This window comes from Gymnoscopelus braueri (assembly GCF_963280865.1).
Source record: "Gymnoscopelus braueri genome assembly, chromosome: 19".
In the NCBI taxonomy this organism is placed as follows: Eukaryota; Metazoa; Chordata; class Actinopteri; order Myctophiformes; family Myctophidae; genus Gymnoscopelus; species Gymnoscopelus braueri.
The window spans coordinates 26,359,824-26,373,989 of NC_137621.1; the positions used below are offsets into that span (position 1 = coordinate 26,359,824).

General features: G+C 42.0%; 1 protein-coding gene across 2 annotated transcripts in view; it reads right to left on the reverse strand.

The window, feature by feature from the left end:
• Window positions 1-2,044: 2,044 nt before the first annotated feature.
• The window catches only part of fermt2 (FERM domain containing kindlin 2), a 49,053-nt gene continuing 36,931 nt past the window's right edge, over window positions 2,045-14,166 (reverse strand). For both annotated transcript variants that reach the window (XM_080415001.1, XM_080415000.1), the window contains 8 exons: window positions 12,719-12,853; window positions 12,132-12,181; window positions 11,287-11,411; window positions 10,981-11,087; window positions 9,995-10,216; window positions 5,221-5,345; window positions 4,934-5,075; window positions 2,045-4,674 (listed from right to left, as the gene is read on the reverse strand). In XM_080415001.1, the coding sequence (XP_080271127.1) occupies window positions 4,501-4,674; window positions 4,934-5,075; window positions 5,221-5,345; window positions 9,995-10,216; window positions 10,981-11,087; window positions 11,287-11,411; window positions 12,132-12,181; window positions 12,719-12,853 (1,080 nt within the window). In that variant the 3' untranslated portion in view covers window positions 2,045-4,500. The remainder of the gene's footprint in view (window positions 4,675-4,933; window positions 5,076-5,220; window positions 5,346-9,994; window positions 10,217-10,980; window positions 11,088-11,286; window positions 11,412-12,131; window positions 12,182-12,718; window positions 12,854-14,166) is intronic.

A 14,166-nucleotide genomic window follows, 5' to 3' on the forward strand; every position in this document is an offset into this window, starting at 1 on the left:
TGAACCCTGTATAGGTTCATATTTAAAACATAAGGATATTTGTCTAAATTGTCTTAAATGCCAGCAGGTGCCACTTTGTCTATTGTGTCTGTCGGAGGGGTGCGTAAGACTTAAACCTGTTTTCCTCGACTTTCCTGGATGCCACATTCATAATTCATCAAGTCTAGCAGATGTCATTTTATTTGTCTACCCCCTCTTCCTCCATCTTTCCTATAAAGGTCATCATTATCCACCGCCTCCTCCCAAGAGGTCTGTGGAATTCCACGTCACTAGGTGGAGTAAACACGCTCTTCCAGGATGGAGACGTCCCAACTTCCCATACACGCTGTAGGACACAATAGGTCTATTCCCACCGGAGCAGGTTATGGGAATATCATGGGTTACAGCCATCATACGCAGTAAAATCCTCAGTATTAATCTAACTCTGAGAGTGTGCAAGCAAAGATGATTTTACTGTGTAGGAGGTGGCTTGTGTGATAACACCACAGAGTGGATGAAGAACATGCATGCACAATTAAGCTCAAATGTACACACAATCACATACACACGCACAGAACACAGCTATGAGAATGACTTGATTAGGGACGTGCTTGAAGGGTTGTAGCTATTCAAACATTTTTTTAAACATCAAACTGCACACTCATGCAGAATTCATTATTCCCACAGCGATGCATGCCACCCACTCACCTCATTATAGTTCAAACGCTGAGCAGGCCGAGTGGAGAGAGCAGTGCACAGGCTGTTAAAAGTACTTGATACACATGATGGTCAAATTCAAAAGAATATTTTAAAACAAACAGGAGAGCAGAGGATAGTCGTCATTATAGAAAAGTGTGACTTGGAATCTGACAAATAATAATGACATCTCTGGATTTTAGCTCAGTCTGAGGTTGCCCCATGGTTTATGTTTGTCAAGACCCCTCAATGGATTTAATTTATTTGTAATAACATTTTAATCTGTAGCTTTATTCAGTTTCTCTTAAGTTTTTATTTTTACTACTTGTTTTTTTTAATAATTGGGATTTAGCTGTTTTACATTTTAGTCTTGCTTTTGTGGATTGAGGGTTATGTTTTTTTGTTAAGTTATCCTCAATTTGGGTCAACTCCTGTTGTTTTAACCACTTGAACCCCTATGGTTGACCGGAGTCCCTCAGGGCTCTATACTACGGTATTTTCTGTTTCCTGTTATTGTGGAGAAAGCTTTTGCTGAAAATAGCTAACTCTTTATATGTTAGTCTACTCATTTTGTATGTCCATGGCAAGCCAGCATGGCGATGACCCCTGTTCTAGTGACCAACTTGTTGCAGCCAACAAACAAAGGATGCCATTCTCTTCCTTTTACCCTGCTGTCACTGCATGGTGCCAGTGTGCACCAGGAGGTTGGAGATGCTCCTCTATAGCTGCTAACGCATCAGCAGGTGACAGACGGATAGAGTGGATGGATTAACGCCGTTGCCACAGGAGAATGGACTAGAGCCTGGGAATGGAAACGGACGGTCTGCAGGCGTTCTCATAGTTTATCACCTCGTCAATCTGGCACTTTGTTTCTCCCTGAGGATGCCAGGTAAATGCGTCAACTTTAGGAACAGGGACCCATTGAAGAAGTTTGCCTGGATGGTGACTGCAGTGGAGGCGGCGTGGGGATGGACATATGGTTGTGCACTGCCCTCTGGTGTGTAGATGGAGAAACTGCACCTGGAGCAAATGTGTTTGTATAGCACGTTTCATACACAAATTCAAAGTGCTTAACAAGTGTATGAAAAGGGCATTTTAAAATAATCATACATAATGTGTAGCTTTGAAAATTGTTATAGCTATGTTATGGGACATCCCAATATGATTTAAGTTAAGACAACGACCTAGTCTAGTTACTTTGTAGCACTCGATTTACTGGACTGCTTACCATGTTGTTGGTTGACTACAGTTCATGACGTTTATGCCGATCTTATACTTGACCTGGATAAGAGTGGCCATTACATTTCTAAATGGTAAATTGCACGAAAATTAATACAACTTGAGGCAGAGTTAAACACAGATACCTTGCTTAAATAAAAATTATTTTTTATTATTTTTTAAAATAAATGCATTTTTACAGTCTGAAAACAGCAGGCCATGCACTGCTGTTCTGGACACTGGAGGCAAACAAAAAAAGACCAAATTCAGAGGAAAAACAAAATACAGTATAGGCTAAGCTTGTTTTTTCCTCTTCCTTCAGTTCATTTTTGCTGGTTTGTCTCAAACTCCAGGGCCTAAACTATGTAGGTCTCCTTCATACCACCATTATTCAATGACATGCCTCCATCGTGATAAAACCTGGACATTAGCGACTTCATATTTCTAAAAAGGCATTGAACAAATCAATATGTTTCATTGTTTGTTCAAAGAGTGAGCCAGAAAGCAACTCAGTGCCACAGTTGGATAGAAAACAGAATATGAAATACACTTGGAAATAGAGAAACGACAACATAAAGCACAGTGAAAAGGCATACTATTCATATTTCAGAGAAATTATAATATATGTAGTGTGAGGACAGAAATCTTCATAAAGTCCCATGAACCTGGAGTTTGAGACTAGTGTTATCTTCATATATATTTATATATATATATATATATATCTTCATCTAAAAACTCAATAAGATCATAACATTGGCAGGCACATATTTTCATACTACACAATGTTGACATGGCTTTTCCCCCCCCCTCTAATGAAAAAAAAACAAAACAAAAAAAGTTGTTCAGCCCCCCACCCTCCACCCAGAAAAAAAAGCAGCAAAACAAAAAAAAACTGTACAATTCTATAAAACCTGTGTATTTTTTTTTTTTTACATTAGTTACAAAAACTAATACTTCATTTAATGATCCTTCATACTGAGGACAAAGAAAAGAAAAGAAGACTTTGCATATTCATTTTTCTTGGTGACCTATTGCTGGTGCGTAATGATAAGAATTATAATACTATATGGTGTAATAAAAAAAAGGTACTTTTAGATTATAGTATCCCTCCTATATTTGTAGTGTACTTAGCAGAGGGGTTCCAAATCCAGTCCTCTGTGGGTACAGCCACAGACAGACATGACTGACAGCATTCTACTCCATTTTGGCACGTTTCTTGTTCGCAACCTTATTTTAAATCTCAGTTAAATACTTTATTCTGGAACATTTAGTGCCAGAAGATAAACACATTTCTCATCTGTTGAACAGAAGACAACCAATGTCTGCATTTGGGATGGTAATGCCTAATTCATGCTTGTCACTCAAAAGAACCAAATATTCTGGAAAGGCTGTTGTTTTTGGCAAGCGACACCATCATAAAGAATGCAGGACATTCATCCCAAGTACAATGAAATATGGTGTTTACGCAGACATGCTAACTATCAACATTAATTTAAAATGGAACAAGATTCTGTTCAAACTCTCAAGGCACACCATTTGGATTACAAGAGAGTTATTCAACATAGAGGACATCATTCAAAGACCTTAGAAAACAAGAAAGGCAAAACTGATTTCACTACAGCTTATTCATAAAAAGGGACCATCTCTATACTGTCGAAGTGCTTAAATGTGTGACTTCATGTGAACTAAGGAACTAGAAAAGTGAGAATCCTTCATAAATTGGACAGATTGGACTGAGTGAACACATACAATAATTAACAATCACTACTTCATATGATACAGTTTCTTTGATTGGGTTTTGTGTGGGTGTGTGTGGTGGTGCTAGGGTGTAAATAATCAACAGGCTATGAGTAAAATAACATAAGTGATCGCAATTATATGTAATGCAAATAATAACCAGAGAACATGATCAGCACCTTACTAGAGTGAAATCTAAGCCAAAAAAAAAACAAAAAACACCAGGATCAATAAATAACATGATTGTTTATGAGAAACTTTGATGGATCATATCGTCGTTTGGTTGGACTACTGTCACGTTATAGCTGATAGGCTTGACAGTCAGATGACATCAGCTCCCTCTATCCAATAAGAGAGAAGACAGAAAGAGAGAGTCTTTGGGATTGAAAGGCCTCTTGGCATTCATTGTGATAGGTTGTGATGGATGTAGGTTGGGGAGCTTCACTCCAGAAAGAGAGGCATAGAGGACAAGAAGGAGATGGGGAAATGGAAGGAGTCAGGAGGGTTTGTGGGAGAAACGACATCAAACTTCCTGTTTGTGTGCAGCCTCTGCTAGCGTCGGGTTAGGCCACGTTAAAAGTTCAGAGTTCATTTGCACTGCACTCAGCAGAGTATTAGTGTTTTTAAAAATGAATTTCTCAGCTTTAATGCAGGACAAAAAACAAAACAAACAATAGAAATGGCATCAGCCATGGCAATAGTGGTGCCACTCCAGGCTCGTTAGCACAGTTCCAAAAAATGAAAAAGATCAAGAAATAGTAGAATAAAATAAACCCATATAATTGTGTCCCACCCTCCCTCCCCTCTGAATGCACCCCACTTGAATTTTGCCCAACAAACCTTTGACCCCGTTTAGTTGCCCAGGGCAACTCAGACCCAGCCGCTGGTCAGCTTATAGAACATCTCTTCATCTAAAGACTCGTTCTGGTCCTTGGCACGTGTGGACAGGAAGATGTAACCTCCGATGAACTCATGTACGACCTTGCAGTCCACCTCAGCACAGACGAACAACAAACTGGGCTCATCTGCAAACTCTACAGTCACCTAAGCACATGAAACAGATCAGAGACCAGTTGGATTTGATATTCTTTGTCCCATTTATCGTCTCCTTTTGAGAAAATTATCTGACTATGAGCAACTATTTGAGCAATTTGAACAAGTATCAAAATATTTCCATTTCAGTTTCGGAAGAAGCCCCTTCAACCACTGAGTGACATTGAGTGATGTGAAGAACATCTATAAAATATGCTACAGGGGGGAAAACAATAAGCATGTATTTCATGTATGTTGAAGAATTCAATACCTGCTTGATCTCCCAGTTAACGTTCCACTGCTTCATGTTGCTAAAGCGCCAAGTTTTGATGGCGTCTCCTGTGCTGGCGTCCATCCGGATCATACGGTTGTAGGTGATGCCAATCAGTTCCTCTTTCTTCTCCTTATAGAACCTGTGAATCATTCAAATTGGTTGTAAACGTGAAAGTGTTAAAATGTGTCAGGGTCAACACAACACACTCATGCACAGTTGCACACACACCATGTGCATGCACGCAAGAAAGGAATCTCATATTGAGTAGATAGGAAGGGGCTTACTTGGCAAGGAAGTGGGTCATACCGAACTCCGGTAGAGACTGCCATGCCTGAATGAAACGCATTTTGGCTTCGATGAGGCTCATTTGCGCCACGTTCTGGTGGGCTTCCAGGATGCGGGTTGAAATCTGACACACACACACACACACACACACACACACACTCACATGAATACAACTAGTCTATACACGCAAATTGTGGAAACCAAAACTAACATGAACAAACAAAGGGCAAACCCCTCCATCACCACCCGGAAACCATCCATTGAGCTCTGACCTGAGGACACCACCTTAAAAAGGGCTGTCTGTTTCCATTAAGCCAGGTGGGCACCCAGGGTCAGCCCATAACCAAAGTGCTACCTTAGTAAATATCTACTTCACACAACAAAGACAAACATACATGAAAAGATAGTCCAGAGGGTCCAACTAAAGTTAATGAGCTATAGTAGCTTTACACACCATTCAGTGTACGTGTGTGTGTGTGTGTGTGTGTGTGTGTGTGTGTGTGTGTGTGTGTGTGTGTGTGTGTTCCTTTACTTGACCGATTGAGCCATGACTTCTGACTCAATGGGATCAGCCTAACACACACGTAAAGTGTAAAGTGTAAAGTGACCTTGCTCTCCAAGATCAAGATACTCTTTATCACAATTTCAGTGTTAGGGACAGCTCCATTTCAGTTCTTTATCTAAGTAATAAGGCTCTAAAGTTCCACTAAGGAGGAAATGTGTTAGAAGCAAAGGGAGATTAAAAAAAGAAAAATAACGGCGGTGTTTCTGAAAACTAGAGTAAACACTATCTAGAGATAAAGTATTATCAAGTAATTGTTAGGGACTATTTATGGTTTAGTAAGACAGCCACAAATCTGTGTTTACAGACACATGCATATATCTGCAGCTCATAACTACACACACATCTTAAACTTACCAAGTCCCTGATAAAGCCTGGCTGAAGTGGGGGGGGTGGGAAGGATAACACAGGAGGTAAAGAGATGCACAGGGGTAGAAAAAAGAAAGAAAGAACAAATAAAACAAAGAAATTAAGAACAATATTGCAGGAAAGAGATAAAAAAAACAACAACGCAGTAGCAGGTCATAACTGTAAATAAGCTAAATGAGGAAGAACGAGAGTCAGCGAAGGCCTGAAGGGTCATGCAGTGTTCAGATAAAGCAGAGCAGCAGTGTCTTTGAGTCATCTGTAAGAGCAAGTAGACAGTGTTAGGCGGCAAAACAATTGGTTCCATACAGTAATTGAACATGGGACCTGTGCATGAATTGTCATTCATTCACAGGCTGGATGTTTGAAAATAGCTGTTAAATTACTCTTAGGCTTTGGAAAAAAAAAAAACTCTGCTGATATCAAGAACTGTGCTAGAAGTGGTGTCATGAACATAATGTTGGCTCAAGTCAATAAACAGCTAATCCTTTAAGGAATATTTTGTTTTCCAATTTTTGGTTTAAAAGTTCTATAAATAACATTGACTAGCAACAATGTATAGCATTATTTATCAGTTTGTGCAAATATGAAGAAAACAAAAGAGAAACTAAAATCAACAAAAAATGCAAATCGTTGCCGATTCAAAATGGAAAAACCTACATTTTTAACTCTGCCATCAGTGTGTGAATGTGTGTGTGTGAATGGGTGAATGTAATGCACATCGCTTTGGATAAAGGGGCTGTATAAATGCAACATTTATCATTTAGCGTAAGTACTGTATATCCTAAGTGTTTCTCAAATGGGGAACATAGGCTATTAGGCCTAAGATATGTGCAGGTGCATCTGTATGTGAGAGAAAGTGGAAATTGATATGTTTAATGATAAAACACTGATAAACGTTGAGTGGACCTGCTGATCTGTAAAGTGTTAAACATAACTACAACAACTTGACAAGCACAACTATTATTGAATAGAAATAAACTTATTTCCTGCTATGCAGTTTTATTTTTAACATAATCGAAACTGAAATGGCCACTGTTATGGCCACAGTACACAATAACATTGCACAAAAACCACTAATTGCAACTCTTTCACTCCATTTCTTATTTGTTATGTTATATTCTTCAAAAGGTGGGTTATCATTCATTCATAGGCTTCATCAAATGCTGGCAACAGTATGGTTTTCTCTTGCCGTTTTCTAAGCCAAATGTTATATTTGGATAAATGGGGTACTTGGATTCATACAGCCTGGAATGGGCTACTGAAGCCAATACATTTGAGAACCACTGTCCTACAAGAGCCCCCCACCCTCCCCCCCAGAAAACCCAACCGAGGGTAGGTGCAGTAATTCACCTTTCATCCACAAGATGGCAATAGCTACCAGAGAGTCATACAGGAACTGCAGAGCCTCCAATCCCTGTGAGATTATTACTGTGCCTTCATAGTTTGTATCCTTGTATGAAAAGCTATACATTTGGCTAGAAACCAAACTACTCCCGGTTGAAAGATTCCTGTGTGTATCCCCTGGGAACTGAAGCACGGAAGTTGCCTTGGGAGAGTCAGAGAGAGGAAGTGCAGTTGAAGGAGGAAAAAATGGAAAGCGAGAAGGGGAGAGGGGGAGAGGGCCAGCGCCCTGCGTGGCTCCCACAGCTGACTGAGAGCAAGGAGCTTTTCTCAGCCTCTTTTCCCGCCCAGCATTCCCAGGCACGGCTCATTTCCTGATGCCCCCACACCCACTACTTGGGTGTACATGTGCGTGTGTGCATGAGTGAACACACATAAATGCACATGCGCATTTATACACACACACACGACTCTGCTGAAAGCTCGGTCTTTCATGTTGTGCCTGGGGATACCCACTATCGGACTGGGTTTGTGACCAAGACTGGAGCCAAGCCAGACAGACTGACAGACAGACACCTCCCCACAGGCTGGGGGAGAAGAGAGACCGCCGCGTCTGACTGTGGTCCACTACGAGTACAAATTTGAGTGCTTTGAGTCTCGCTTGTACACATTCAACCACAAATGCTGACACACTTGTTTCTCTGAGTTTTCCTGCTGTTGGGCTCCAATGATGAGTCAACATGCCAATGATTTCTTTTCCGAAAACACTAATGGTTCCATCATGCCAACATTAAAAATACGGTCTAATTGTGACAGACACCCCTCTGGCTGTTTGTGATGCATCCCTTCCAAAACATTTCCTGTTCAATGTGTTTAATGACACTCCCTGTCTTTTCAGAGACACCGTCTTCCGCTTCTTACACAGTAAAATCTTCTGTGAAAGTCTGCTGTGCAGATATCAGGAACATGTTCGGCTATACTTACAGCCCAGTCCCAGAAAATTACTGAGTCATCACTTACCAACATCCTCCTGAAACCCCCCATCCACACACACTTCCCAAAGCCCTCCTAGCAGCTCTATGTTTCCTATACAGCCTAATCAAAACCAGACTGAGTGAGTAAGCTAAGGGGAGGCAGACCCATCTCACCATCACCACCCTCCTTCCCTTTAACCATCACATCTATGGCAGGCGTGTACACAGCTGTTCCAGTGCGACACACACACACACACACACACACACACACACACACACATTCACCCTGCCAGGGCTTAGAGGTTCAAATATTGCTCCTGGTTATTAAGCGTCTGTTGTTGTTTTGCCATTGATGGCTGAACAGTGACAATTCCATAATGTATTGCAATTCTCCGAAGCGCTTTACAATATGCATTACATTCACCTATTCACACACAGGCGGTGAGAAAACCATGCAAGGCACCAACCTGCTCACCGGTAGCAGTTATTTTCTTGCTCAAGGACACTTAGACACTAAGCCAGGAAGATTGAACCGGGAACCTTCTGACTCCCAAGCGGCTGCTCTACATCTTGAGCCACTGCTGCCCGACCAGTGAGACCACTGATCTTGGAAGACCTAACGATGCATGGGTATAAGCAGCCCAATGGGCAGAATCCCTGTCTATCTATTGCTTTGCTTTATCAGACTTGACAAAAGGAGATGAGAAACATGATATGTCCTCCATTTAAGCGCATGGTCGGAGTCTGACATAAGAAACGCCACTGTGTAAGCAAGTTGGGAGGATTGTCTGCTGTCCTGGTTTCCCCTCGGAGAGAGGGAGGGAATGAGGAATGGAGAAAAGGGGAGGAGTGGGGGGGGGGGTACATTCCAATGCAAGACAACCCAGATGCCAGGAGGCACCCATGTGGGAAGCACCAGACACTTCTTCATGTCACCCCCATTATCCACCCATCAAACATGTAAACAACCTCCCCCAAAATACACAAATGCTACAAAGTCTACTTTTTCTCTCTTTCTAGAGATCAGTGCATTTAATATGCAGTCCTCCATGTTGTTTTACCTATGGCTTACATTAACAAACACCATCACACCCAAAATTAGGCTGGTACGTTGACATGTTTTACATCTCAGACTATTTATTGTCCACATTCACACAGCAGTTATTTTGGTCTTATGTCACACTCAGGGGTGGGAAACTCCACCCTGTTGGCACCCCGTTGCATATGATATAAGAGCAAAATGGCTGGCATATGATGGTCTGTTAGCTGTGGCTCTTATCCAGGGTGTCAATAAACGTTTGACACATAGAATACATAGGCGTTCATAGACACATTTCTTTTTTGTGGGAATCACACCTGTGACCTTCTTGTTACAGGACAGTCCGGCTAACCAGTAGACCACTTTCCTACATTACGCTCCTGCTATTCTAGTTTATTATTATGTGTCACTTGGTTGTGGCTGTTGGGACTAGTATCCACCATCTGCAACATTCTTGACTGCGACAGCGATTCTTTCCCAGGACTTACCTGTTTGTTCTTGTACTTCTTAAGGTAACGTGGGGACACCAGGCACTCTGGGTTTATGTCGGTGGTGATTGGCTCAGCGATATACTGGGGGTCAGGGTTCATGTGCTGCATCTTGAGGAAGGACAGAATGTTCTGCACCTCCAGGTTATAAGAGCTATCCGCCATGGTCTTCCCTTTGGAGGCTAGGCGACACGCGGCCATCCAGTGGGCATACTGCTTCTCCTGTTGAGGAGAGCGAGGTGGGAAGCGAGAGAATGGAATGAGTTATGTTATGTTACGTCAACAAAACATTATTATGTTATATTATATATATATATACACACTAGTCCATACCCGGCGATGTGCGCAGCCAAACTATATGCAGAGTTGCAGACCTTTGTGTGTGTGACAACTCGGTAATTTACGACCTGACGTGGAATCGTTGCCACCCACAACCATGAGAAGTTGATGTTTATGCTGTTTTAGCTAAGCTACATAGCTATTATTATCTTGTTAATCTTATAGCTGTTATTAGCACACATGTGCTAATAACACAATGTGGATTTGAACAGTGCACATGTCAATGTGCTATGGAGATGATATCTAAAGCGCCCTCCCGCTCATAAAACGCAGTGCATGTAGACACAATCCTTTATAAGTTTGCAGCATCTGTATGTTACCGTTAGTGTAGCCAATGCAATAGCCTAAGCGGCAGTAACCATGACGACAGATCCCATAGCCTGAAATCCGAATCTCCTGTGCTTACACAAAAACGCAAATAAACAGCTTCCATTTTGGGAAAAAAAACGTCTGTCACCGTCTGCATGTGCTAATGGTCAATGCCCGAGTGCAAGTTCAGATCAATTGCTTAACCCACTGAAGAGAACCATGTGGAACAGAGTGACTGACGGACAGAGGTTTTCTAATTTATATGTATGATATGTGTAGGATTAACAGTCAACAAGGGGGCGCCCCCTCTAGTCAACTCCAGGGTGTGAGAAACTCACTTGATCACACCGAAGCCAGATCTCGTTCATGCCGTCGGCCACTGGGATTAGCAACTTTATGTTGAATTTCTGGCCGGAGATGTTGACATCTGGTGTTACCTCACAGCCTATGCAGGGAAAGCCACAGTTCAATGAGGAGGGAGGGGTCAAAGGTCACACTCATTCTTCACACACACCACCATGGATCACATCCTCATGAGAGAGGGAAAAAAGTGGTGCATTCTTGTAACCTGTGTTCAATCTTGTAACCTGTGTTCATGTGTTCATGTGTGTGTGTGTTTGTGTGTGTGTTGAATGTTTTTGTACCTCTAAGATTCATTTGGTGAGCAGGTGTCCCGTGTGCCTCCTCTTTGCTCTTGTAACAGGAAATTGTGATATCCTTGAACGTGCACCAGTACTGCTTATAGCCTTTCAGAGTCAGTTTCTTAGGCCTGGAAAATATACGACAACAAGGAGAGACGTCAAACCTCGAATGTAAAAACCCATCTTTTCTACATCAATGGCCAAGAGAGGCCGGGGAAGGGGGAGACAGTAAATAAGCACAGTTGAGAGAGGCAAGCTGAAAGATGCTGGGGAAGGGGAGACAGTAAATAAGCATAGTGGAGAGAGACAAGCAGAAAGATGTAGGGGAAGGGGAGACAGTAAGTAAGCACCGTAGAGAGGAAGGGAGAGATTGTTTTATAGGCTTTAGTGCCAAGTCAGCAAGCATGATGAATTGGAGAAGAGCCAGCATTGGGCGTGAACATTAACAGAGACCATTATAGAGGACATAATACCACCTGCAGTTTATATACATTAGGAGACTTTGAAACCGCAAGGGCTACCTTGCCTGTCAGCAAGGGCTTTGATCCAAAAAAATAAATATGCTTTAAAAAAGACCCATTGTGACGAGTTTCCCAAGCCAAGCTTTAAAATGAAATCTCAGCTTGCAAATGTTTGTTGGCAAACAATCCACCCTCATTACCCCTGATGCAAAACAGGCAACACTTCTCCCAGTTACAGTTAGCCAGAAAAATATTTCCTGATTTGCCTGACAGGTACAACATCCTTTGGACAAAAGCAGTCTTTGCACGCACTACCTGACGGTCTTGAGTGTGTCACAGAGTCAAGAGGCAAAGTGAATTTGTGGTTTTCTGTGGATCTGGACTTACTTGAACACTTTGACATAGTCAGCTAGTTCAGGAATAGATGTGATGTCACCCTTGGAGAAAGAGAAGAACAAAAGCCATAAGGACGGCTCAATGAATGTTGCTATGAACAAATACATGGCCAAACATAACTACAACAATGACCTCAGTTCTGACTCTAGGTTTCCTAAGACAACACTGCTTATGCAACTTCCTGTGAAATGCTGCATAAACTTAACTTTTCCAGGCGGGGCAGACTGAACAATGTTATATTAAGCTACCCATGCAAAATTTTGGATTTGTGTGTTTGTGTGATGTCTCACTGTAGCTGTATTATAGCTCCCTGCCCTTGGGTCAGTATGTGTGCTGGTTATATCTGCCATCTTAACTATTAAAAGAAGACGTCTCTAATTCTGGTTCATGAATCTGTCGTTTAAAATAGCTGTGTGATTGTGATTTCACTACACGTCATAGTTGGAGGTGTGGGACTCATGTTTATGTGGGAGTGGAAAAAAAGAATTTATACAAGCTTGTTTCATCTAATCCAGGGCCTTAAAGACTTCACTGTAGTGAATGAGAAGTTCTCTAGCATTGACGGATGTTGGTCATACCAGCGTGTTGGAGGTCTTCCCTCCTTCCAAGGTTATCTCCAAGTCTGAAAGGGCTGCATCCACCTCGTCCACCTCTTTCTCACTGTTGTTCATGTGGTTGTCTGAAGACATGATTGACAGCTTGTTGATGTGATACTGAGGAAGAGAAAGACAAAAAGAGGTCAAGTGTGTTGTATTTTTATACCGAATTTTAGAAACACTTCACCATTACATATAAAAATATAGATTATCAACGTGGCCTCAGTTGGTTAACCCTCGAGTAACACCAAAAGCCTGGGCAGTAATTTGTTTATGATACACAGCTAGCATTATTTAGTAAAATAGAAGGAAAAAAAATAAGCATTTTTTCAACGCAGAAACCGTGGCGGCCATGTTTGACATGCAGAGCTCCTTCCACCGTGAGGTCGGTCATGGTGACAGTTTAGTGTATGGTGGCACTTTAGGTTGACTGGTCAGCTACAGCCATATCAGACTATATCATCACCCTGTTGAGCCTTTTGCTACTTCCCTTATCCAGGGCAAATAAAGGCTGGATATGTGATAATTAGAATATAGCACTGAGCCATGCAGGCATATAACAGATTTCACCAGAGAGTAAAGAGTACAAAGACAGTGTGTTCCGAGAGATGTTAATGTATGCAGATTGCCCTTTTGCCTTTTTGGGCGGTGAAGCCGCCCCTATATGTGAGGTTTGGACATCGACATTCGATTGCACCCCCCCAACCCTGCGCTGTGATTGGCCACCAGTGTACCCCCCTAACCCTGCACCGTGATTGGCCAATCACAGTCTATTCAGGACTGTGATTGGCTAGTGAAACATGACACATGTGCATAGCCCTATAAATAGGACTATGCACTTAAAAAAAAAACCTTTTTTTTTTTTTTTTTAAGTTAGGGGTGTACAATGGTTGGTCAACAATATTACTTTTCTTTAAGTGAACTTCCATCACTGTGATGACCACTGTGACCACACCGCCCACTTCACACTGGGTGTGATTTTTTTAAGGACAATTGAGAGACAACAGGGTTGGATAAGTTACACATTTCTAATGTGCATCCTTGTGTTGTGGAGGTCTCTCTTAACACATTGACCGCCGGGCCCGTAGTTCTACGGGCCGTTAAATCCAACGGTTAAGCGCCGATCCCGTAGCCTACGGGCTGTGGTGCTTTTTCCTTTTTTTCGATTTTTTTTTTTTTCAATTTTCCAGGGGGACCATTTTCAGTGTAACACCACCCGAAATCGACCGGAAGTGCGATCACGTTTTTTGTTTCCCGTCTGCCTTCATTCTAAGTCGTACACAAAAAGCCCTGTAAAACCTGTACAGGACATGTAGTTTTTCATCCTCGCATTTCCCATGTTAACATAAACGATCAGAACTCAAACATGGCGGCTCCGTTTGACACGCGGTCTCGACGAGTAGACACCAGGACATGTGCCCGTTGTTTAC